A 25,276-nucleotide genomic window follows, 5' to 3' on the forward strand; every position below is an offset into this window, starting at 1 on the left:
CCCCGCGTCGGGCTCTGTGCTGACAGCTCAGAGCCTGGAGCCTGTTTCGGATTCTGTGTCTCCCTCTCTCTCCGCCCCTCTCCTCCTCACATTCTGTCTCTCTCTCTCTCTCAAAAATAAACATTAAAAATTTTTCCTTTAAAAGCCATATGTCCATTAAAAAAAGTTGTGCATAACTGTACGAAGCAGCCTATTCATAATTAGCCAAAAAGTGAAAGTAACCCAAATGCCCATTAAGTGATAAATAGATAAACAAATGTGGGGGAGGGGCATGAATACAACAGAGTATTATTCAGCCATAAAAAGAAAGTTCTGATATGTGTTATAACATGGATCAACCCTGAAAAAACTAGGCTAAGTGAAAGAAGCCAGACCCAAAAGACCACATATTGTATGGTTTCATTTATACGAGGTACCTAGAATAGGTCAATTCATAGAGAGAAAGTAGGTTAGTGGTTACCTAGGGCTGGGAGAGTACTGAAGGGATATGGGAGTGCCAACTTTTAAAAGGTATGGAGAGGTGGGGTGCCTGGGTGGCTCAGTCGGTTGAGCGTCCGACTTCAGCTCAGGTCATGATCTCACTGTCCATGAGTTCCAGCCCTGCATCAGGCTCTGTGCCGACAGCTCAGAGCCTGGCGCCTGCTTCAGATTCTGTGTCTCCTTCTCTCTCCGCACCTCCCCTGCTCACACTCTGTCTCTCTCTCTCTCTCTCTCTCTCTCTCTCAAAAATAAATAAACATTATAAAAAAAAAAAAAAAAGGTATGGAGGAGTGCCTGAGTGTTAGGTCATGATCTCACAGTTTGTGAGTTTGAGCCCTGCTTGGGGCTCTGTGCTGACAGCTCAGAGCCTGGAGCCTGATTTGGATTCTGTGTCTCCTCTCTCTGCCCCTCCCCCACTTGTGCTCTGTCTCTCTCTATCAACAATACATAAATGTAAAAAAAAATTTTTTTAAAGGTATGGAGTTTCTTTTGGGGGTGATAAAAATGTTCTAAAATGGATTGTAGTGATGTTTGGACAACTCTGTAAATATACTAAAGACCACTAAGTTGTCCATTTAAAAAATTTTTTTTCAATGTTTATTTATTTTTGAGACAGAGAGAGACAGAGCATGAACGGGGGACGGTCAGAGAGAGAGGCAGACACAGAATACAAAGCAGGCTCCAGGCTCTGAGCTGTCAGCACAGAGCCCGACGCGGGGCTCGAACTCACGGACCGTGAGATCATGACCTGAGCCGAAGTCGGATGCTTAACCAACTGAGCCACCCAGGTGCCCCTGAGTTGTCCATTTTAAATGGGTGAGTTGTAGAATGTGAATTATAGCTCCATCAAGCAGTTTTTTAAATGTCAAAAACATAATAAAGGGAGGGAAAGTCCCTGAGATGACCGACAATGGAGTCTTTGCGCCCACTCCCATCTTTCCACCGGCTCAAGGTTGGCCATCTAGGTCTATGGCCCAAGGTAGCCCCCACAAGTATAGTATCTTGGGCCTGGTCAAGGTCTTCTCATCTGCAACCCATGTCCCCGGAGGGGAGGGGGCACTGTGGCAGGGTTGTCTACCTTTGGAAAATTCTCAGCCCATTAACAGACTATGAGAGTCACTTTTGTCAGTTTCCTAAGTTAACTACAGTGAAAATATAATTTGTCAGCTTAGGATTTGCTGGCAGATGAGAGGACATGGCCTGCCAAGGTCCTCAGCTGAAGAGTCCAGAAACTTAGGCTTCAATTTCGTAAGAGATCCAATCAAGTCTTCCCTACAAACTATCCTGCCCTGGGCTGGTAATTCCAACATGCAATTACTTGAGACATTTGAGTTGATGGCAAACTTTGCAAGGTGTTTGATTTGCTTGTCTCCGTTGAGAAAGATCCTGGCACACACCTTGAGCCAACATTTTGTAAGGGGTTCCATCTATGTCCCAGCAGCAAACCATCCTGGACCTGTGACCCTCCACGTGAGCAGGGAGGCTGAAAGGATATGACAGACCTCTGACCTCCGTTTCGTAAGAAGTTGGATCTACTTATTTCCACCATAACCGTCATCTGGAATCAAATCCAAAACAGCATGGATTTACTCCAGACATTTGAAAAATTTTTAAATATTTATTAATTTTTGAGAGGGGGGAGGGTCAGAGAGAGAGGGAGAAACAGAATCCAAAGCAGGTTCCAGGCTCTGAGCTGTCGGCACAAAACCTCATGCAGGGCTCGAACTCATGAACCGTGAGATCATGACCTAAGCCGAAATCAGATGCTTAACCAACTGAGCCACCCAGGTGCTCCATACTCCAGACATTTGATGCAATATTGAAGACTTAAGAGTTAGGGGCAACTCAATTTTGTAAGAAGTTGGACCTGCCGGTTTTCATAGCAGCCATTCTCCAATAATGACCAACAGCGATGATTTACTCCTGACATTGGATGACATCTTAGAGTTGGGGCCACACTTTGGGATTACATTTTTAAGGAGCTGAATCTCCTCTTCTTCTTGAGAACCATCCTGGAAGCACTCCAGTTTGGCATCTTCTGAAAGACTGAAGAGCTGAGGACACACCTGGGGTGTGTAAGATTTTGCCAGGAGCTGGGTCTGTAAGTGAACTCAGCCAGCAGGATTTACTGGGGACCTTTCATACCGTCTGGGAGGCCTTCAGATGCAGGCCACATTGTCTGCCACATCTCCTTCCAGTGGGATGAGGGGTTAGGGCCGTGGGAGTGGCAATTGTTGAGTCTCTGGCACTTTTTCTCATTTTGTTTTAGGTATCTTGTATCTTTCATTGTTACAGAAGAAGGAAGTTTTTCATTGTTTTCTAGTTTCTGGACTGTAGAAATGCAACTGATTTTTATCTACAGATCCAACAACCTGCTAACATATCAGGTTACTTCTAAGAATTCATTTGTATATTCTTTGAGGTTTTGTATGTGGACAATCACACAATCTGAGAACAGCGACAGCTTGGTTTCTTCCTTGCGAATTCTGATGCCCCGTATTTCTTTTACCTGTTTTACTGCATGGGTTAGGACCTCCCAAATAGCACTTAGCACAGTGATACTGGGCACCTCAGCTCACTCCTGCTTTAAAAGGGTTGCTTCTCAACACCCCCTTTTAGGTATAATGTTTGCTGTAAACTGTTAGCGTATGCCCACTTCTGGTCCTGCTTTTCACATAGGTGTGTTGTTGTTGTTACTCTGAATTACAAATGTGATGTATCAGGGGTGGCACCCGGCTGGCTCAGTTGGTAGAGCATGCAACTCTTGATCCCAGGGTCATGAGTTCAAGCTCAATGTTGGGTGTGGAGCCTACTTAAAAGAACTACAAAAAAAAAAAAAAAAAAAACCCACAAAAAACAAATGTGCCTTATCAAAAAATATTTCTGAAACTATTGAGATCATCTAGCTTTACTCCGTTAATGTGTTGAATTCACTGGCATTTTTTTCTGATATTAAAAGCAACCTTAAATTCCTGCTATACAACCAATTTCAACAAGTGTTATCATACTTTTATGACTGTTACCTGGATTCAGTTTGTGATATTTTGCTTAGGATTTTTTGCATCTTTGGGGGTGAATGGGTGGCTCAGTCGGTTGAATGTCTGACTCTTGATTTTGGCTCAGGTCATGATCTCATGGTTGATGTGAATGAGCCCCAAGTCGGGCTCTGCAATGGCAGGGCAGAGCCTGATTGGGATTCTCTCTCTCCCTCTCTCTCTGCCTCTCCCTGCCCCCACATTCTCTCTCTCTCTCTCTCTCTCCCAAAATAAATAAACTTAAAAAAAATTTTTTTAAAGAATTTTTGGGGGGTGTCTGGGTGGTTCAGCTGGTTAAGCGTCTGATTTCTGCTCAGGTCATGATCTCACAGCTCGGTCAGTGCAGAGCCTGCTCGGTTCCTGTCTCCCTCTCTCTCTGCCTCTCCCCAGCTCATGCTTTCTCTCTGTCTCAAAAATAAAAGCATAAAAAAATTAAAAAAAAAGAATTTTTTGGATCTTTATGAGTGGATAGAGCTATCCTATTATTTTACTATTTTCCTCTAATTAGGGTGTCAAAATTATGGTAGTGTTATGAACGACACGAGGTGTGTTCCCTTTTTCCATTGTCTGAAAAACAGTAAGACTTCCAACCTCTTTGGAAGTTTTGCGTGACTCAACTGTAAAACCACCTGGGTCTGGTGTTTTCTTTTAAATTTTTTTTTTTCAACGTTTTTATTTATTTTTGGGACAGAGAGAGACAGAGCACGAACGGAGGAGGGGCAGAGAGAGAGGGAGACACAGAATCGGAAACAGGCTCCAGGCTCTGAGCCATCAGCCCAGAGCCCGACGCGGGGCTCGAACTCACGGACCGCGAGATCGTGACCTGGCTGAAGTCGGACGCTTAACCGACTGCACCACCCAGGCGCCCCTGGTGTTTTCTTTACGGGAGGATCGTGCAGTACTGATTCGGTTTCTTTAAATGTTAGAGGACTTTCAAGGTTTCTATATCTCCTTAAGTCATTTGGCTTAGTGCTTTTTTCAAGGAATGTTTTCGTTTTATTTGTTTCAAATTTTATTGGTACAAAATCATCCATCTTATTCTCTTTAAAAAATTTAAATTTTGGGGGGCGCCTGGGTGGCTCAGTCAGTTAAATGTCTGACTTCGGCTCAGGTCATGATCTCGTGGTCCGTGAGTTCGAGCTCTGCGTCAGGCTCTGTGCTGACAGCTCAGAGCCCGGAGCCTGTTTCAGATTCTGTGTCTCCCTCTCTCTGACCCTCCTCTGTTCATGCTCTGTCTCTCTGTCCCAAAAATAAATAAATGTTAAAATTAAAAAAAAATTTTTTTTTTTTATTTTTAAGAGAAAGAGAGCAAGGGGAGGGGCAGAGAGAGAGAGAGAGGATAGAGGGAATCCCAAGCAGGCTCCATGCTGTCAGCACAGAGCCCAACTTGGGGCTCGATCTCACAAACCCTGAGATCATGACTGGAGCTGAAATCAAGAGTCGTACACTTAATGACCGAGCCACCGAGGCACCCCTATTCTCTTTTTAATCTTGCTGTGTGGTGTGTTTTCATTCCTAAGATTGTTTATTTGTGCCTTTTCTTTTCTTTTCTTTTTTCTGTTTATTGTTAGTATTTCAAAGAATAAACTATTGGCCCTATTGATCATTATTGTATTCTGCTTCTTGAGTTTCTGCTTTTAATTTCATCACTTAAATATTATTTTCTTTGAATTGGTGCTCCGTTTCCACCTCCCAACCCTGCTTCCTGATTTTTTTTACAATGATATTCCATAACTTATTAAATCTCAGCCTTTCATTTTTCCCAATATAAATTTAAGGCTATACATTTCCTTTAAGTACACTTTTCCATTTTTTCCCATTTTTTATTGTGGTAAAATACATATAACATACAATTTATCATCTTAATCATTTTTTTTTTTAATTTTTAACGTTTATTTATTTTTGAGACAGAGAGAGACAGAGCATGAATGGGGGAGGGTCAGAGAGAGGGAGACACAGAATCTGAAACAGGCTCCTGGCTCTGAGCTGTCAGCACAGAGCCCAACGCAGGGCTTGAACTCACGGACCGCGAGATCATGACCTGAGCCGAAGTCGGACGCTTAACCGACTGAGCCACCCAGGCGCCCCATCATCTTAATCATTTTTCAGTGTACAGTTCAGTGGTATGAAATAGTCATAATGTACAACCATCACTGTCATCCATCACCATAACTGATTTCATCTTGTAAAACTGAAATTCTACAGCCGGTACCCACCACTCTACTTTCTGTCTCTGTGATTTGAACTATGCTAAGTATCTCAGAGAAGTGGAATCTTCTTGTCACTGGCTGATTTCATTTAATGTTCTCAAGGGTTATCCATGTTGTATCATATTGCAGAATTTCCTTCCTTTTTGACATTGAGTAACATATATGTGGCTAAGCAAACTGTGCAATATACAGGTGAAATTAATTGAAAAGCAAACACATATGTAAGTATATTTCAGTTTGCTTATCCATTCATCCGTCAACAGATACTTGGGTTACCTCCATGTTTTGATGATTGTGGACAATGTTGGTATCAACATAGGTGTACAAATACTCTTTTTGAGACTCTGTTTTCAGTTCTTTGGGGTATACACCCCAAAGTGGAATTGCTGGACCATATGGTAAGTCTACGTCTAATTTTTTTCAGGAAGTGCTACATTGTTTTTCACAAAAGTTGCACCATTTTACATTCCCTCCAGCAATGCACAAGAGTTCCAATTTCTCCTCATCCTTGCCAACACTTATTTTCTGGTTTGTCTTTTTGTTTTTTGATAAAGCTATTCTGATGGTTGTAAAGTGGAGTCTCGGGGTTTTGATTTCTACTTCCCTAGCGATTAGTGATTCTGATCATCTTTTTATTCTTAATGTCCATTTGTGTATTTTCTTTGGAAAATATATGTTGAAGTCCTTTTCCATTTTTAAATTGGGCTGTACTTCGTTAGTTGAGTTTTAGGAGTCTACTACTTTATATTCTGGATTTTAATCAGAATATTAAATAAAGTCAATATTTTATTAATATTAAATATTATCAGATATATTATTTGCAAATATTTTCTCCCATTCTGAGGTATGCATTATTTTTTTTTAATTTTTTTTAAACGTTTATTTATTTTTGAGACAGAGACAGAGCATGAATGGGGGAGGGTCAGAGAGAGAGAGGGAGACACAGAATCGGAAACAGGCTCCAGGCTCTGAGCTGCCAGCACAGAGCCCGACACGGGGCTTGAACTCACAAACCGCGAGATCATGACCTGAGCCGAAGTTGGACGCTTAACCGACTGAGCCACCCAGGTGCCCCGCATTCTTTTTTTTTTTTTTTTTAACTGAGGTTTGCTCTATAAATCCTGTTGATGGTGCCTTTGGATGCACAAATTTTAAAATTTTTCATTAAGTCCATTTGTCTATTTCTTTTTGTTTTCTGTGCCTTTGGTGTATCCACAAAATCACTACCAAATCCAGTGTCATGAACTCTTGTCCTATGTCATCTGTCTTCCAAGAGTTTTATTGTTTTTGGGCCTTACGTGTAGGTATTTGATCCATTTTGAGTTAACCTTGTATGATATCAGAGAAGGGTCTAACTTCATTCTTTTGCACATAGATATCTAGTTTTCCTAGCACCATTTGTCGAAAAGACTGTGTTTTTCCCCCAGTGAATGTCTTGGCACCGTTTTCAAAAATAATTTGACCACATGTGCAAGGATTTATTTTGAGTTTCTCTATTCTAATCCATTTATCTACTTTATGTCTGCTTTATGCCAGTACCATGCTGTTTGGTTACTTAGTAACTAACAGTGTGTGTGTGTGTGTGTGTGTGTGTGTGTGTGTGTATGTGTATGTGTGTGTGTGTGTGTGTGTGTGTATGGAATCTTCAGGGTTTTCTACATATCAGATTATATCATCTGCAAACAGAGTATTTTACTTATTCCTTTTTAATTTGGATACCTTTTATTTCTTTTTCTTGACTAGCTGCTCTGGCTAGGACTTCCAAATAGAAGTGGTAAAAGCAGGAATCTATGTCTTGTGTGTGGTCCTAGAGGAAAAGCTTTCGGTCTTTCACCATTGAGTATGATGTTTGCTATAGGTTTTTTATATGGCTTTTATTATGTCGAGGTAGTTTGCTTTTAGTCCTAGTTTCTTGAGTGTATTTTTCACAAAAAAGTGTTGGATTTTGTCAAATGCTTTCATCAGTTGAGATGATCATGTTTTTTCCCCTTCATTTTGTTAATGTGGTGTATTATAACGATTGATTTCTGTATCTTGAGCCATCCTTGCATTCCATGAATAAATTCCACTTGGTGATTGTGTGTAATACTTTGAATATTTTGCTGATTTGGGTTTGCCAGTATTTTGTTGAAGAGTTTTGCATCAATGATCATAGGGATATTGGTCTGTAGTCTTCTGGTAGTGTCTTTGTCTGGGTATGATATGAGTTTAATGCTGGTCTCGCAGAGTAAGTTAGAAAGTTTTCTCTCCTCTTTAATTTTTTGGAAAAGTTAGTTCTTTAAACGGTAGAATTTGTCAAGAAGCTATTGGGTCCAGGGATTTTCTTTGACAGGAGATTTTAAAACTATTGATTCAATCTCCTTACTAGTTATAAGTCTATTCAGGTTTTCTATTTCTTTGTGATGCAGTCTTGGTAGGTTTTGTTTTTAGGAAATTTCCCACTTCATCTAGGTTATCCAGTTTGTTGGAGTACAACTGCTCATTAGTTTTCTCTTATAGTCCTTTTTATTTCTATAGAGTTAGTAGTAATGTCCCCATTTTCATTTTTATTTTAGTAATTTGAATCTTTTTTCATCATAGCTACAGGTTTGTCATTTTGCTGATCTTTTCAAAAAATGAACTTTAAAAAAGTTTTTTTAGAGAGAGACAGCTCACATGCAGGTAGGAGAGGGGGGCAGAGAGAGAAAATCTTTTTTTTTTTTTTTAATTTTTAAAAAATTTTTTTCAACATGTGAAGTTTATTGTCAAATTGGTTTCCATACAACACCCAGTGCTCATCCCAAAAGGTACCCTCCTCAATACCCATCACCCACCCTCCCCGCCCTCCCACGCCCCATCAACCCTCAGTTTGTTCTCAGTTTTTAAGAGTCTCTTATGCTTTGGCTCAGAGAGAGAAAATCTTAAGCAGGCTCCACACTCAGTGCAGAGCCTGACACAGGGCTCAATCCCATAACCCTGGGATCATGACCTGAGGTGAAATCAAGAGTTGGGTGCTCAACTGACTGAGCCACCCAGGTGCCCTGAAAAAACAATTGTTTCATTTATCTTCTCTATTGTTTTTTGGTTCTCTATTCTGTTGATCTCTGCTCTAACACACGGTCTGTTCTTCAATCTTTCTTCTTTCAGTTCCTCAGGCTCAATAATTTCCATTGTCCTGTCTTCAAGTGCGGCATCCTTTCTTCTGCCTAGTCAAATCTACCTTTGAATCCCTCTGGTGAATTTCTCATTTTAGTTATTGTACTTTTCAGCTCCAGAATTTTGTGCGTGTGTGGTTTCTTATGTTATCTAGCTATCTATTGACATATGTTTCATTCATACATCATTTTCTCAAATTTCTCCCACAGCTTCCTTTAGTTTTTTGAGCGTCTTTAAGGCAGCTGTTTTAAGGTCTAATTTATCTGCCATCATGATGGTCTTTTTCAGAGACTTGTTTTTAAGTTTCTGTTGATTCACTTTTTTCTTTTGAAGGGACATGTTTCCCTGTTGCTTTGCATGCCTGGTGATTTGTTTAAAACTGGACGTTGGAATCTAATGTTGTAACTCTGGAAATCAGTTACTACCCTCCTGGGTTTGCTGAGGTTTTGTTCTTGTTATTGTTTTTGTATTTTGATTATGGTAGGCTGTTTCTATGCTGAGGATAATCCAGAGGTATAAACTTAAGGTCTCCTCAGGTCTTTTCTGAGCCTTTCCCTGAGCATGCATGGTCACTCTCTAATTTTCCTCATACATGCAGTTGCTTTTGAATATCCTAGTTTTTTTTTTTTTTTAATTTTTTTTTTCAACGTTTATTTATTTTTGGGACAGAGAGAGACAGAGCATGAACGGGCGAAGGGCAGAGAGAGAGGGAGACACAGACTCGGAAACAGGCTCCGGGCTCTGAGCCATCAGCCCAGAGCCCGACGCGGGGCTCGAACTCACGGACCGCGAGATCGTGACCTGGCTGAAGTCGGACGCTGAACCGACTGCGCCACCCAGGCGCCCTTGAATATCCTAGTTTTTAATGTCTGGCTCCCCAAATGGGTAATATTTGAATGGGAGAGGGGAGGGCACTAGCCCTTTAAACCCACTGGAAGTCACTTTAGCCCAAGGAGGAGGGGCTTGCAACAATGGGGGAGGCACAACAATGGCTGCCCACCTCTGCGACCAGAAGCAGCCATCAGAGATCCGAGCTCAAATCCCAGGTATTTGGAGGGCAGGGTCCTTTTTGCCCTCTTGGGCTCCCATGAGCTGTGTGCAAGTTGTTCCAGGAACACATTCATAGCTGCCTGTTCCATGGCTGGGGATGGGGGATAGGCAGCTAAGTTGACCAACACTAACCACAATTTACCATCCAAATCTTCCTCTGGAAGTTGGAGCCTTGGTAGACTCCACAGTTCTACAAAAGTTGCATCAAATTCTGCCAGTGCAATTGTTGTCCAGGTCTGGAGATAGATTCCTGGTGCCTCCTCTCTGCCATCTTCCCAGCATCCTCTCTAAAGACTTCAATTCCATCTCACAAGGTTCAGTACATAGTGTTCTCAATATTATTCTAAGCATTTTCTCATTCCCTGTATGGTGACTTCTTTGTGATCAGTGAGTTATTTTAAAGTATGTTTTAATTAGCAATCGTGCCTCGGATAAACCTCATTGGCTATGATACTGACACTGTGCAAAGCTATTTTAAAGTATGTTTTAAAATTTCCAAACCTATAGGCTTTTTTCCTCCAGGTTTTTATGTTTTTATGGTCCTTTAATTATGTTGCAGACATCTGTATGATAGTGTTCCTTTGGTATTTATATTTATAAATATTCCATGTGCTTGAGAAAACAAACATTCCTTAAACGTCGTGTTAAGATGTCTAAATATATCTACCAAATAAAAAAGAAATGGAAAATCTGATTAGATCTATAATTAAAGGGGCGGCGAGGGGGGGGGGGCTGACCTGGTAGCCAACTCAAAAGAAGCAGTATTAGAGAAGCAAAAAAACCAAGGAATTATGTTCTCTGTTCTGCATTAAGGAGACTTGGCGAGTCTTTTTTTTTTTTTTCTTTTTACAGAAATATAAAGCTTTTTATAAGCAGTCCATATAGAAACTGGGAGAAGAAGACTACAACATGCTTTTTGGTAGAAATGATTTGACATAAAAATTTATTTATTTGATCGTATTTTAAAAAGCAAGGCAGAATCACATTCATTTCCTTCATAATATCTCTGTAAACAAACTGGACTTCTGAGTCCCTAGTTTGCTTTGGAAACTTTCAAAGAGCTGACCACCTGCAGTCTAGCAAGCCTCTTCTTTCCTTTCCAGGCTCTCCACCTCTTGGAAGGGTGGGGATGACAAATGACACTAGGTAAACAGCATGTGGTTGAGCTTGCTAAACCTTCTTCACCTCCTTCCACAGGCAATAGGGTGACTGGCTTATTCTTTACCTGAAGTCACTGAGTAAGGAAACAGGTTTCGAACACAGAGAATGGAGGGAAGTTTCCAGGGTAGAGAATTTCCCGAGTTTGGAAGAGAAGGATGAACTCAGAGCTTAACAGATTAGTTCCTTCTGCTCAGAGAGAGACATGCTAGCCGTGGATCTCAGATCCCTGATCCACAGAGACATCAGTACAGGCACTCAGTTCCTTTGATTAAAATGTGGTGGAAAATCCAGCTCTGAGTAGAGAAGTAGTTTATTACAACAATGGTGCTATAAGAGGAAAACCAAAGCAGCAAAGAGAAGACAGTTCTGCCTGAGCTCCAGTGGTCACTCCACTCCTATCAGCTTTATAGTCCAACCAAAGTCAACTGGGAGAGTAAGGAGTGGTAACTGGGGCAGATAAATGAGTAGACCTCCTTCTGGATCTGCAGACCATTTCAGATCTTTTTGGATCCCCAGCATCGTTATCTGCAGAAAGTAAAAGGGAATGATCACACATCAGTGCACTGAGTACAGAATACGGCTTGCACATGATGGGAGACAGCCACACTGGGCCAGGGCAGGGCAGACAGTCTAAAAGGGGAATCAAAATGGGGGAAAACTGGGGCCAAAGGGAAGAAACAGAGATGACCTCCCATTCCTTTAAAAAAAGTTACCTCTCAGAAAGGACAGACTGAGAGGCTCCTTACCTGTGTAGTCGAGGTAGTTATGGGGGATACGAGGCTTAAGACTCCATTTTCTGGCCAGTGCAGGAAAATGGCATAAACAGTTGTTTCTCTTGAGGTATACCTGGGAAAAAAGAAACACCGTTGTCAGAAATACCTGGCTTGTGACCCTGACACATAACCTTATACATCTCCCTTTCAGTTATCTACCAACTCCAAGACCTTGAGTCTGTCACTGCTGCTAGGAAGTGATGCTTACTTGGATACCAGGTCTGCAGGAAGGAAAGAAAACAGCCTTGGAAGGCTCTTTTTGGTGATCTCTTCCATTTTCCTGCTCTACCGGGCTAGAAATTTTCTTTAAAGAATTTTAACGCTTATGCTAGTTATTTCACATTGAAGCCACTTCCCTTATTATTCAAATCTTGTTTCAACCCCAAATCCGTGGGAGAACAGCAGAGGATCTAACAAGGGCAAGATGTACAATAAAGACGCATTTGTTCTGAGAGTTCACCAGGCTTAGAGAAGAGGATGAAAATCACTAAATAGAAATTCACTCGAAACGGAAGGATGAACGTGTTTCCCCTGATCCAAAGACCTATGTGCTATGGTGTAACACCTGCAGATACCTTTCACTGAGCACTTTGTATACGCTGGGCATGGTCTCGGGCGCTTTCCATAAGTTATTGCACTTAACCATCACAACAACTCCAGGAAGTTAAGTATCTGTGCCCTGCTTCGCACTTGAAAACCCCGGGCCCAGGGTCAAATAACTAGATTCGAAATTCCAAGTTTCGATCACAACTTCTCCACTAGTTAGCTTTGTGGTCCTAGGGTTAGGAACTGTATAGAACTGCCCTGGGTCCCCTTCTCACTTGCAACATGGGGATGATAACAGTGTCCGCTTGGTGGGGCTACTAAAGGGATTATGTGAATGGGAAGAATTTGGATTGGAGCCTAACACACTGTAGGTGCTGTGCAAGTATTGGCTATTACTATTTTTAGAGATAGGGTAACAAGGTCAAGTATGTTAACAGATGCCTCGTGGCTCCTTCCTCCACGAAGCCCACCACACCTCTCACGAGTCAAAGATATCCTGGTGGCTTCAGACATAAATTGGGGCACAAATTTAACAGCAAAAGAACGGCTCCGGGTTTCCTCAATCAAGATGGCTTCCAGCCTGGCTTCGAACACTGCGGACCCGAGGAGACGCCAGTTTGGGACAGGCCGCCGTCCTGCTCCCGCCCGCAACGAAGGACAAGCTCACCACACAGACGTCGTGTTCTTCTCCAGTTGCTTCCTCCACGGTTTAGAGGAATAGATGGCCTCCCCATTGATGCTCAGCCACTTCCCAACAGCAAGAAGCCTTTCTTGGAAGATGGGAACTATCAGCCCGTCTTTAGTTGGTCCAATGTTGAGAAGGTAGTTGCCTCCCAAGCTCACTGTCTGAACCAGTTCCTGGAGAGAGCAGAACAGTGAAACCATAGCTATGAGTGCTAAGCCCAGCATGATGCTGAGAACACATAGGTACTTTTTTTATTTAAAAAAAAAATTTTTTTTAATGTTTATTTATTTTTCAGACAGAGAGAGACAGAGCATGAATGGGGGAGGGTCAGAGAGAGAGGGAGACACAGAATCTGAAACACATAGGTATTAAGAAAAAGAATCTCCTTTGGTGAATAGCCTTTACCCTTTTGAAAGTGCCATATATTTTTTGTCATTATGAAAGCAGGACGGGCTTATATGAGAAAACTGAAAAAATCCTGCTACAGGGTGGAGAAATAGATTAACTTGAATTCCAGGAAGTGATCATGGGTGCTTCCGTGTCAGCCTGCACTTTCCACGGTGTGGCACGCACTGGGAAGGTCATGTGTCAGAAGGGCAAAGTGTGAGCAGGGAAGGGGAGGACAAAACACTTTGCTATGATGTGATCCCATGGAGCCACATAGAGAGAATATGGGGATAAGACAAGAGAGATTTTGAGGGGGTGCTAGGGGCACTTTGGGGACATGGAAGAGATCTGCAGAATTCGGGATGCTCTGTATGAAATGGGCTATGTAGCCTGGGTGGCCCAGTCGGTTAGTGTCCGCCTTTGGCTCAGGTCGTGATCTTACGGTTTGTGGGTTCGAGCCCCGCGTCGGGCTCTGTGCTGACAGCTCGGAGTCTGGAGCCTGCTTGGGATTCTATGTCTCCCTCTCTCTCTGCCCCTCCCCCACTCATGTTCTGTCTCTCTCCCTCTCTCAAAAATAAATAAATAAACATTAAAAAAAAAAAAAAAAGAAATGGGCTACATAAATGTATATGCTGCCTCTCTGGGAAAAGATGCTGTAAAGAAATATATTCTTCAAGGCTTCTGGAGTGGTGTGTGTGTGTGTGTGTGTGTGTGTGTGTGTGTGTGTGTATTTACTATGACCCCAAACAGGTGCACTTCAAGGAGGCCCAGAAAAATTATGGTTACACTCATAAAATTTTAAAAAGGAGAATTTGTTACAGTATCCCAAAGACACTACACCACCAACTTTTGATACTCCCTTCTGGTCTTTTTCCTGTGCAGTGGAAATAGATTTTATATAGCTGTGGTAATTCATAACTTATTTTTTCACGCAATCCCCAGGCACTGACCCAATATTACATTCATAAACTTTTTAATGGTTAAGGAAAATCCCCAAATCTACTTAAATATCCCCTTATGGCTGCCAGAAATGAACACAACCCACATGTCCAACTGCAGATAATCCTGGGAAGAACATCTCTGTATGTAAAACCTTCTTCTGTAATTACAATGATTTCCTTAGGACAGGTTTCTGTGGGTATGTTCAATGACCCCAGTGGGTCGATAGATCGACCTGCACTTCCATCCCAGAATGCTCCCACCACTCTTAGTTAGAAGGCTAGTTTGAGATAGTAGTTAACAAACACTTAACTCGTAAGCGTTCTTACCGAAATGATTTCACACTCAGTTGCGACGTCAGATATCACCATGTTGCGACGATAGCCCCAGGAGACCTTGTCTATGGAGCTACACATTTCCCACTTGTGATCTGGCAAGCTCTCTGGCTTGAATTTATCCTGACAGTTGTAGTATCCTCCATGGTGACAGGAACAGTTCTGACCCCATCGGTCATTTACCACTACCTTGTCCTAAAGGAAGAAAGAGTACTGGGTCACCAGAGGTCAAACCACCTAGCTTCCTTATGTAATGCTGTTTGGTAAATTAAGTATGTATCTGGACAGAAGGAACAGACTTGGTCTACAACAGTGGTTCTCATTTGGGGGCTGTTTTACTCTGGAGACTTTTGGCAAAGTCTAGAGACATTTTTGGTTGCCACAGTTGGGGTGGTGCTATTGCTATCTATGGGTAGAGGCCAGGGATGCTGTTAAATGTCTCACAACAAAACATCCAGCCCCAAATGTCTACAGTGCTAGGCTGAGAAACCCTGCTAGGCCCATAGGTAACGTCAGAGCTGGGAGAGCCTGTTTTAAAGACCAGCTGGTAAACCACTTCTTCTATAAAGGAGGAATGGAGAGAAGACTTGCCCAAGGTCACATCCCTGGGCAGAGTTTCAGGAAGCTGGGATGGTGAAGCTGGTAGGTGAACCCAGCCCAAGATGCTTTCCACTACATAACCCTGGCTTCCTTTTCCTAGGTAAAGAAAAGTCAGCAAATATTCTTTTCCTTCCTTCAAATCTTTGCTGAACTCTGAGAAATTACGCAGATTATCTCAATGTTAATGATTAATACTACCATTATGCTCGTGCTGGCATATCTAAGGTGGATAAGACAGTTTTTGTCCTTAGAGATCCAGCAGAGACTGGCTGAGGAGACAGACGTGTGGACAATATGACAGCACAGCGGAGTTAATTACCTAACTTAAAGGGGAAACACTAATCCGGGAGTGTTTCTTAATTCTAGCAAAGAATATGAATCGTCAGGAGCCAGATTTAGTTAACATTTAACTAATACTTTATTAGGTGCCTAACTGGCTAAGTACTGTTCTTGGGGTTGGGGATGTAGCAATGAATAGACCCAAAACCTTGCCCTCAGAAAGCTGACCCTTTACTGAGAGAGAGTTAAGAAATAAGGCAAGTGACATCTGAAAAATGTTAAGCCAGGTAGTGCTAAGGGAAAAAGCCAGCAGGGAGACAGGGGCATGCTGCAGTTTCAGACAGGGGACTAGGAAGGCTGCACGAATCAGATGAGCTCTGGGGGAAGACTGGAGGAAGCACAGGAGGGAGCCATGTGGGAATTACGGACAGAAGGAACAGTAAGGGAAAGGGACTTCTCCTAGAAGCACTTTCCCAAGATGAGCATAGCTCCGAAACAACCCTCCTTCCTAACGCTTGAGAAAGCGTAGAACAAGAGTGTGCAGAACAGCCCCTGCAGCGTCCCACCCGAGGGTGCACATCAGAGCCGGTCCAGGGTGAGCACCTTGGGGAAAGCCCGTTTTAAGCTGTGCCCCCTGAGTCCCTCCACACTTGGCAAATCCCAGAAAACCACTCTTAATTTCTAGTTGTCACATTGGTTTTTCCCTTTTTACCTCCTGAATTTAGTAACAGTTACCCAATAAGCTCCTTAGGAGGTTTATGAATCTACCAAGATAGCTCAGTACAACCTGGTGCTACACTTGGGTTTTTCTTGAAAATCCACAACAAATCCAGAATATGCAGAATTGTTAAATTTTTGTGCGGTGAAGGCCCAGGCTTCTGTGACTTTGTAAGCGTACGGAAATACAAACCAGAAATGGGCAGCTATACAGTGTCATAGTGCTGAGTATGTAGCAGGGGGGAGGGGGAGGGGGAGGGGAGGGAGGCAAAGTTCCATCAAGAATTTGGATAGAAGGGAAAGGAAATTTCCTCGAGAGTTAAACCACATGACCAACACAGATTAGGTACAGTCATAAATATGTACATCTCATTCCCATCATTTAATTTTTATGTTTTGTCTATTAATTTGGGGGGGGGGGCTTTTTTTTTTTTTTTTTTTTTTATAATGTTCGTGTGCTTCATAGTTTATTTTACTTTCTCTAAGTCTCTGGGATTTCTACATACTGCTTCTATTCTACTCCTTAAATTTAACAAGATGTAAACCTCTGTTGTCAAAGTCAAGAATCAAAGGTGGCTCAGTCCATTGAGCGTCCAACTTCAGCTCAGGTCATGATCTCACGATCTGTGAGTTCGAGCCCTGCGTCGGGCTCTGTGCTGACAGCTCAGGGCCTGGAGCCTGCTTCGGATTCTGTCTCCCTCTCTCTCTGCTCCTCTCCCATTCATGCTCTGTCTCTCAAGAACAAGTAAATATTAAAAAAAAAAAAAATTTTAAATCAAGAATTAAAGAAGAAAAAGAAAAGCTTATACTCCAAGGAAGGGGGGAAAAGGAGAAACCCTTACTATCCATGAAGTCCCCTGGTCCCTACCACCTCCATGTTGCTATTAGTATTTATTATTGTTGCTGTTGTCACTGTTATTACTCCAGATCTTGGCTCCTTACTCTTTCTTTTCTCATAACAGACAAATAAGAGAGAAGTCATACAATCACATGCCTTGACTGGGCTATCATTGTAGAGCCAAGAAAGAAACTCTGTAGAGTTCCAGTAAGTATCAGGACATTCCCACTCTCCATCAGACCAAATCAAGTCAGGTTCATACCTGAAAGATACACAATTAGGAAAGTTTATCATCTGAATCTGTTCGCAGTAAGGTCTTACGGATCTATTTTGCAACAAATATAAAAATTTCTCCCATTTTGAAAGTACCAAAAAATTACATGGTGCAGAGAATGTGGAAAACTAAAGAGACAAAAACAACAGCTGTAACTGTTATGGTTGCTCATATAACCGCTGTTTAATACACAATATTTTGGTATATTTCCTCCTAATCTTTTTTCAATGTCTTCCGAAAAAAGAGTCGTAATCAGTATATATACAATTTGATTTCCTTCCAGCAACTACTTCTGATCAAGAGTGGTGCTCCAGAACTGTAGGATTAAGGTGTCTGCTTTTAAGATGTATTAAGCGCTTCAGGGCGCCTGGGTGGCTCAGTCGGTTAAGCGTCTGACTTCAGCTCAGGTCATGATCTCGTGGTCTGTGAGTTCTAGTCCCGCATCAGGCTCTGTGCTGACAGCTCAGAGCCTGGAGCCCGCTTCGGATTCTGTGTCTCCCTCTCTCTCTGCCCCTCCCCCACTCACACTGTCTCTCAAAAATGAATAAATGTTGGGGCACCTGGGTGGCGCAGTCGGTTGGGCGTCCGACTTCAGCCAGGTCACGATCTCGCGGTCTGTGAGTTCGAGCCCCGCGTCAGGCTCTGGGCTGACGGCTCAGAGCCTGGAGCCTGTTTCCGATTCTGTGTCTCCCTCTCTCTCTGCCCCTCCCCCGTTCATGCTCTCTCTCTGTCCCAAAAATAAATAAACATTGAAAAAAAAAAAAATTTAAAAAATGAATAAATGTTAAAAAAAAAAAAAAAAAGCTTCAACTATTCCACCAAATGCACTGTTTTTGGACAACTGCCATAGCTTCAACTATAAAGGATCTTTTGAGTCCACTTGAGCCACAGCTGCACCTTTCACATATTGACACTCTGAGCTCTACGCGGCGTGAGCACACGCACCTATGAGGTAAGCACGATTATTCCCATTTAGAGAGCAAGAACCTGATGCTCAGCAGGGCAGTGTGTTTTAGGTGGCAAAGCTTGTAAGTAATAGGCGCTGAAACTCAAGTGCAAATTTACCTGATGCCTGATCCTGTGCTGTGCTCTGTAAGCAGGACAGCAAGTGGATTTCAGGAAAAAGATTGCCTGTCTGAGAGGCCAGATACAACACAGGTGGCCTGTGTGGTACCGTGTATGAGAAACTGTACTAGGCGCTTTATACTCATCATCACCTCATTAGTTTTCACAACAGCCCTGCAGTGTCTATTAACCTCCTTTCTCGGGGCGCCTGGGTGGTGCAGTCGGTTAAGCGTCCGACCTCAGCCAGGTCACGATCTCACGGTCCGTGAGTTCGAGCCCCGCATCAGGCTCTGGGCTGATGGCTCATGATGGCTCAGAGCCTGGAGCCTGTTTCCGATTCTGTGTCTCCCTCTCTCTCTCTGACCCTCCCCCGTTCATGCTCTGTCTCTCTCTGTCCCAAAAATAAATAAACGTTGAAAAAAAAAAATTAAAAAAAAACAAAACAAAAAAAAAACCCTCCTTTCTCAGATAAAGAAACTGAGATCTAGACAGATTAAGGAGTTTGTTCAAGGCCACACAGCCAGCAAGAAAAAGAACCGGGTTTCAGATCCAGTTCTGTCGGGACTCCGAACCTCTGCGGGTCTCTTACAACCGTACTATTTCCTTAGGGAAGTCATCTGGATGCAAGGAGTTTTGTTTTTGTTTTGGTCTAAAATGAGAGTCCAGGCAGAGATGGCTGCTGCTAGAGTCTTAAAGGTTCACCATCCTCCACGAGGTGGCATGCCCAGGTGCGAAAAGGGCAAACTAGAAATAAAACATGGTGAAGACTAGTGATGAACCCCAATGTGAAAGTGATCGTTTTAATGATAATAATGATAACGCCACCTTTTCTGTACAGGCAAGGTGACAGATACTTTTCACATATTGTTCTGAGCCCTATGTAAAAGGCATTATTTCCCTACTTTACATGGTGAGAATCTGAGGCTCAGAAGGGTAGTCATTTAAGGCTTGTAACAAGAGCCAGGGTTCAAATGCAAATCTGCCGGATGCCAAATCCTACGCAGGGTTCTTTGGGCCTTGTTGCCCCTCTGCAAGGTCCCGACAGAGAAAACAACACGTAAAGAGGAACTGAAGCTTTGACTTAACCACCATCCTTGGTTTTGTTCATTTTAACCTATAAAGACAATTATGACCACATTATGGGAGTTTTGAGAAGTAGAGGAGGAAAAAAATATACTCTGTCTTAATACAAACCACCATTTTTATTGTGATGTCTTGTAGATTTTTTTCCATAGTCCTTCCTTTCCCCTTCCCCCCAACTTAACAGTATCCTATAGGAAGCTCTAATTTCACGGATAGAAGTCGTAAGACCAAAAAGAATTTTTTTTTTTTTTACCTGTAAACAAGGTCGTACAGTTCTGGCATTGTTTTTGCATGGACAAAATGCTGTGTTTTGAAGCCATTTTTCTTATCAAGTAGGTAGAGTGGGTGGAACCATTCCAACAGTGAGTGATAGAGTCCATAACGCATGTTCCTGAAAAAGAAAAACAGAACAGTACCTGTCCAGTAAGCAAAGAAAAAATAATTTAGTTTAAGAAAAATCAGTGACAGCATTTTACATCTCAGTGAAACTCACCCGTAAGGGTATGCAGGGCAGTGGGATCCCAAACCATTTCCTTAAATTATGTCTTATCATTAACTTAAACAAGATGATTGGGTTTTTGATAATACACATGACTATTTTTTATACGTAACTATCTTAACACCAAATGTTATTTAAACCATATTTTATCTATGTCCATTATCTCAGTAATGACACATAGTTCTTTTTTAAGAACTGTTTTTCTCTGTCAGTCGTAAGAAAGAATACATATTGTAAAGATACTGGGAAATAGAAAAAAATATAAAGAATATCCAAAATCTTATCTCTCAGAAGTGATCGTTAGTAACATTTTCTATTTACAGGTTATTGAAATGAATACAGGTTTATTGTTTCATTTACCTAAGATTTACTAATAGTTCTTAACATTGAAATGTTAAGAATTCTTAGCCAAAATGAAAAAGGGTCAAAGTGACCTATTTTTGTACACAATAAAACTTGTTTGGAGTTCTAAGTGGTGAGTGTCACAGAAATGCTATACTCAGTAAGAAGTAAGGATAACATTGCAACCGCACAGATAAGGCAGAAAGAATTAGAGTTAAGTGTTTCATCATATGACCTGGGGCCTAACCAGGTACAAAGAAGGTAAAAATCAAGGATGGTAAAATCCAGATCTCATCAACATCTCAGAGTTTTAACAGCAGGACTGTGAGCCAAGCACAGCATTGGGAGACTGAATATTGAACAGGTGACCAGAGTCAGTAAACGCTTTCTTTAGGGCCACACAGCATTTTAGACTTTGTGGGCCTCACGGTCTCCATCACAACTCTGAAGTTGCAGCCTGAAGCAGCCCCAGACATAACCCATAAATGAGTGGACGTAACTGTGTTCCAATCAAACTTTATTTATACAAACAGGCAGCTGGCCTACCCCTGAAAGAGGGCAGCAAGTTTACCAAATCACAAAAGAGCGGGATTGGGCAGGGGACAAATACTACTTGTCCTCTCTACAGGCAAACATACCTAGAATTGTAGGGCACAAAACCAGGATAATGGGGTTCAAAGCCCACTTCTACCATTTCCTAGCTCTTTGATCTTGGGAAGTTACTTTTTTTTTTTTTTAAATGTTTAACGTTTATTTGAGAGAGAGAGAGAGAGCGCGAGCGAGAGCACCAGAAGAGAGAAGGAGAGAAAATCCCAAGTAGGCTCCGAGCTCTCGGCACAGAGCCTGATGTGGGGGGGGGGGCTCCATCCCAGGAACAGTGAGAGCATGACCTGAGCCGAAATCAAGAGTCTGATGCTTAACTGACTGAGCCCCCCAGACGCCCCTTGGGAAAGTTACTTCTTATTAAGTTGATAAACATTAGGAAGCATTAATTAGAATCAACCAAGCGGCTCCTTACCTCACTTTTTGGCTGCTCTAACTGCCCTTTTCAGTTCCCTCTGGATCTACCATTCATCCAAACTTTCTCCGAATGCCTGCAAAGCTGTATGTTGACAGCTAAGGGGCACACAAAGATGACAGACCCAGTCCTTCATCAGCCACTAGAAAAGGTCTTGGGTTGCAAGGCCTTCCAGAAAGAATCCTTCACAGAGTGCAAATGAGGCATTGTGGGCTACTCTGGGTATCCTTCACCTAAACAAGGCCATGACCTTCTCTCACGGTATCATGAAAAGTTCAGGCATGAAAAGTGCTGGGCATCAGAGCCTGCTAATTCAAAGGCCAGGCTACTCGCTGAACGTAAACTTAGATGACACGTAAGATGGGAGAGAAATGGCGCATCAAAAGACATGAAAGAGTAACCATCTGTAGATACCTACCTCTTCTGAACAGCTTTTCCCAACTCACCAACCAAATCGCGATGGGGACCCACATCCTTGGAGTTCCAGTTCCAAGACACAGGACTTGGCCAGTTTGTGAAGCCTTCGTGATGCTTTGTTGTCAGGACTACGTATCTGTGGACATCAAAACTACATGAGCAAAGGAAGCAGGCGGCGGGCCACAAGCGTGAACTTACCCAGCATGCCTGAGGGTTTTAAAAATGGTCCGGAGAACTTGATTACAGAAAACGTACTTGCATGGGTAATTGCATTAGCGACACCCAGGGAGCTGCTGCAGTCACAAACCCCCATGGGGAGTTTTAGGAATGGAAGCAAACTTAAGGAGGACAATTCTTTAGTCCCCAGCCAAGGAGGACGCCCAGAGGGAAGGGAGGAGTAGATAAGGGAAAAGAAGTGCACCTTAGCTCTCCGGTTCTGGAAATAGCAGATGATAGAAAAGTAAAGGCAAAGGTCGCCTGGATTGCCTCTCACTTACAGAGGTGACAAAAGACCAAAAGAACTGGGGAGAAAAATGTCGAAATAACAACCAAATCACTCAACATCTCATTTGCTTTAATGGCAGAAAAACAGAGGAAGCCTGCACGTGATAATTTACTCACTGGCTGTAGTAGGGAGCTCTAAGACTTGAAAGGCCAGATAGACAGTACTTCAGCCTTTGTGGCCCCCACTCCTCTCCGTAGCATATCCTTTTTCTTTTTTAAACCCTTTAAAATGTAAAAATCATTCTCATCTCATGGAACTTATAGAAACAGGCGGAGGGGACCCATCTCTCGGGCCACAGTATGCAGACCCCTGGTGTGGTGGAAAGAACCTTCGCCTTGGAGTCATGAGATTTGGATGCAGGACATTAGTTCCCTTCCTCTGTCTGGGCTAGTCACCTGGGCTACAAAATAAGGGGTCCGGACAAAGGATGTCTCCCAGATTTTAATTTTTTGTCATTTGTAAAGTATGGATCTCTAAGGCTCCCATTAGACAGTAACCACCACCTCCATTTAGTCAAGCCTTATGTTCCCACACATTTATTGGCAAACACTAGTAAGAGTCAGCTGTAATTTTTCTTTAGGACAAAAGAACTTACTCAAGAGAAACTAAAACCCAGAAAATGACTGAGAAGACAAGGTAAGGGTGGAAGGCCACTCTAAGCCAGGAGCCCGGAAACCTCCCTGCCTCCATTCTTACCCTCTTCCAACCCGCTTCCTTCCTGGCCGCCAAGCTGATTCTTCCAGAAGCTGAAGGGAACCGTCCCCTCACTTCACACCTGACTTCACACACTGCCCTTATGGATTAGTCCTTCAGGATTGGCCCCAGCCTTTAACAGCCTCTCCCTTCCCCATTTTAGCATGCCACACTCTCGGTTCTCTGCACCGACCACACTCAAGTTCCAACAGTTATCAAAACAGTTCAGACATTTCTTGAGCACTTCCTGTGTGCAGGGCACTGAGAAGAGCAGGTGAGTGAGAACTGGTACTGTTGTCCAAATGGACTGCACACTAGAACTCCCCTCCCCTCCCTCTTCCCCTGGGAGATGTTAAGGCTGAAACGAACTAAATACACCCCTTTCTATCACCATGGAAGGAGGCTGCAGGGAGGTAACAAAACTCCAGACCACTGGATTAAAATTCTGGAATCCTGATTGTCTAGTTGACCTGGAAGGACATTAGGTATCAGAGCTCAATCGTCTCGATCAACAGGTGTAGACAAGGGGGCTTTCCAGCCCACCACCTCCCTGAAAGCTTTATTTTCTTCGAACCCCCCAGCAGACGCACCTTCTCCTGATCAGGAGTGCTACATTCAGTTCTGCATCCTTCAGGAGGCAAATCACAGGCCCCGGGGGGACCTTAAGTCAGCCGGGCAGCCGTGCGACCCGGGGACAGCGGCCTCGCCTCCCCCCCCGCCTCCCGCCCCGCCCCCACTCAGTTCCCACCTGCCCAACGTCAGCCCGAGCCGGGAACGCGAGCTCCGCCGGTCCCCGCGGCGACACTCACTTGGCCCCGGCCGCCTGGAAGAGATCGGCCCAGCTGTCCGGGTTGAAGAAGCGCGCGGTGAATTGCGGCCCGAAGTCGGCGTAGCTGAAGCCGGGCGGGTAGTTGTCGCTCATGAACTGCTCGTACTGCGGCAGCCCCTCGCCCTTCCAGTGCCACCAGAACCACTCGCTGCCCCAGGCCGGCACCGAGAACACGCCCCAGTGCACGAACACCCCGAACTTGGCCTTGTCGAACCACTCCGGCAGCGGCCGGGAGTCCAGACTCTGCCAGTCCGGGGTATAACGGGGCTGAGGCCGGAACCCGCGCACGTATGCGGCTCGGAGCAGCACCAGCAGCACCAGCAGCAGCAGCACCAGCCCGGCGCCCACCGCCCGCGACTTCATCTCGGAGAACCGAGTGGCGGACTCCGAGCCTCCGCTCCGCTTCTTAACGCGCAGGTGCGGGCCGCCTGGTTCCGCCTACTCTAACTAATGATTGGCTCGGAGGGGAAAAGGGGCGTGTCAACCTAGGCGGCTTGGCGACTGTGTTCCTCTCCGCCGCGGCTTTTCCTGCAGCGCCCTCTGGCGCTCAAAAGGAGAAAAACGCAAAGGGTCGTTGACCATGATCCCTGAGGGATGAGGAAGTCACAGCTGGGTTAAATCGTGGGGGTGAGGAAGGCCTGGCGAGTGCTGAGAGCTGGGACTAGTGCATTTTGTCATTGGGAGCCATAGAGGACTTTTCAAACGTTAGTAGAGAAGAGCCAGCCTGGAGGCAGGAATACCAGATGGAAGGGCATAGTGACAGCCCAGGCAGAAATGCGGGCTAGAGGGATGGTGGAGGCATTGCCAGGGAAGAAGAGGGGGAAGAGTGGGCGCCGAGAGAGGAAGAGCCTCTGTGGTCACTGTGCCCGTCTAATATTTGCTGAACTTGCTTTGGGCATTCTGAGGCAATTCAAAGAGTGTAATATCTAATTGGAAAAATGAGACCCTAGAGAACAAACCGAGGGTGGCTGGAGGGGCTGTGGGTGGGGGGGATGGGCTAAATGGTCAAGGGGCATTGAGGAAGACATTTGTTGGGATGAGCACTGGGTGTTATACATAGGGGATGAGTCACTGGAATCTACCCCTGAAATCATTATTGCTCTATATGCTAACTAACTTGGATGTAAATTAAAAATAAACAAATGAAACAAAACCAAACAAAAAAACAAGACCCGGGCACAGGCTTCCACTAAGGAAACTTTTTAGAAGAGCAGAGTGAGGGGGCGCCTGGGTGGCGCAGTCGGTTAAGCGTCCGACTTCAGCCAGCCAGGTCACGATCTCGCGGTCCGTGAGTTCGAGCCCCGCGTTGGGCTCTGGGCTGATGGCTCAGAGCCTGGAGCCTGCTTCCAATTCTGTGTCTCCCTCTCTCTCTGCCCCTCCC

The 25,276-nt window shown here is 43.8% G+C and overlaps 1 protein-coding gene across 1 annotated transcript; it reads right to left on the reverse strand.

Annotated features, from left to right (window-relative positions):
- Positions 1-10,836: 10,836 nt before the first annotated feature.
- On the reverse strand, positions 10,837-24,330 carry FUCA1 (alpha-L-fucosidase 1). Its single transcript, XM_045482162.1, has 8 exons — positions 23,876-24,330; positions 21,870-22,004; positions 19,846-19,983; positions 17,327-17,432; positions 14,731-14,931; positions 13,058-13,248; positions 11,818-11,917; positions 10,837-11,596 (listed from the first exon to the last, which is right to left on the reverse strand). The coding sequence occupies exons 1-8, from the start codon at positions 24,256-24,258 to the stop codon at positions 11,456-11,458; spliced, it is 1,395 nt and encodes a 464-aa protein (XP_045338118.1). The 5' UTR covers positions 24,259-24,330; the 3' UTR covers positions 10,837-11,455.
- Between the last annotated feature and the right edge of the window lie 946 nt (positions 24,331-25,276).

Source organism: Leopardus geoffroyi, chromosome C1 (assembly GCF_018350155.1).
Source record: "Leopardus geoffroyi isolate Oge1 chromosome C1, O.geoffroyi_Oge1_pat1.0, whole genome shotgun sequence".
Taxonomy (NCBI): Eukaryota; Metazoa; Chordata; class Mammalia; order Carnivora; family Felidae; genus Leopardus; species Leopardus geoffroyi.

Bases quoted from the DNA above. Each gene is read 5' to 3' on its own strand.
- FUCA1 (XM_045482162.1), bottom strand. From the start codon at position 24,258: ATGAAGTCGCGGGCGGTGGGCGCCGGGCTGGTGCTGCTGCTGCTGGTG. The intron at 22,005-23,875 runs GTGAGTGTCGCC...TGATGTCCACAG, and splicing joins TTCCAGGCGGCCGGGGCCAA to ATACGTAGTCCTGACAACAA. The intron at 13,249-14,730 runs GTAAGAACGCTT...TGCTCTCTCCAG, and splicing joins CTGAGTGTGAAATCATTTCG to GAACTGGTTCAGACAGTGAG.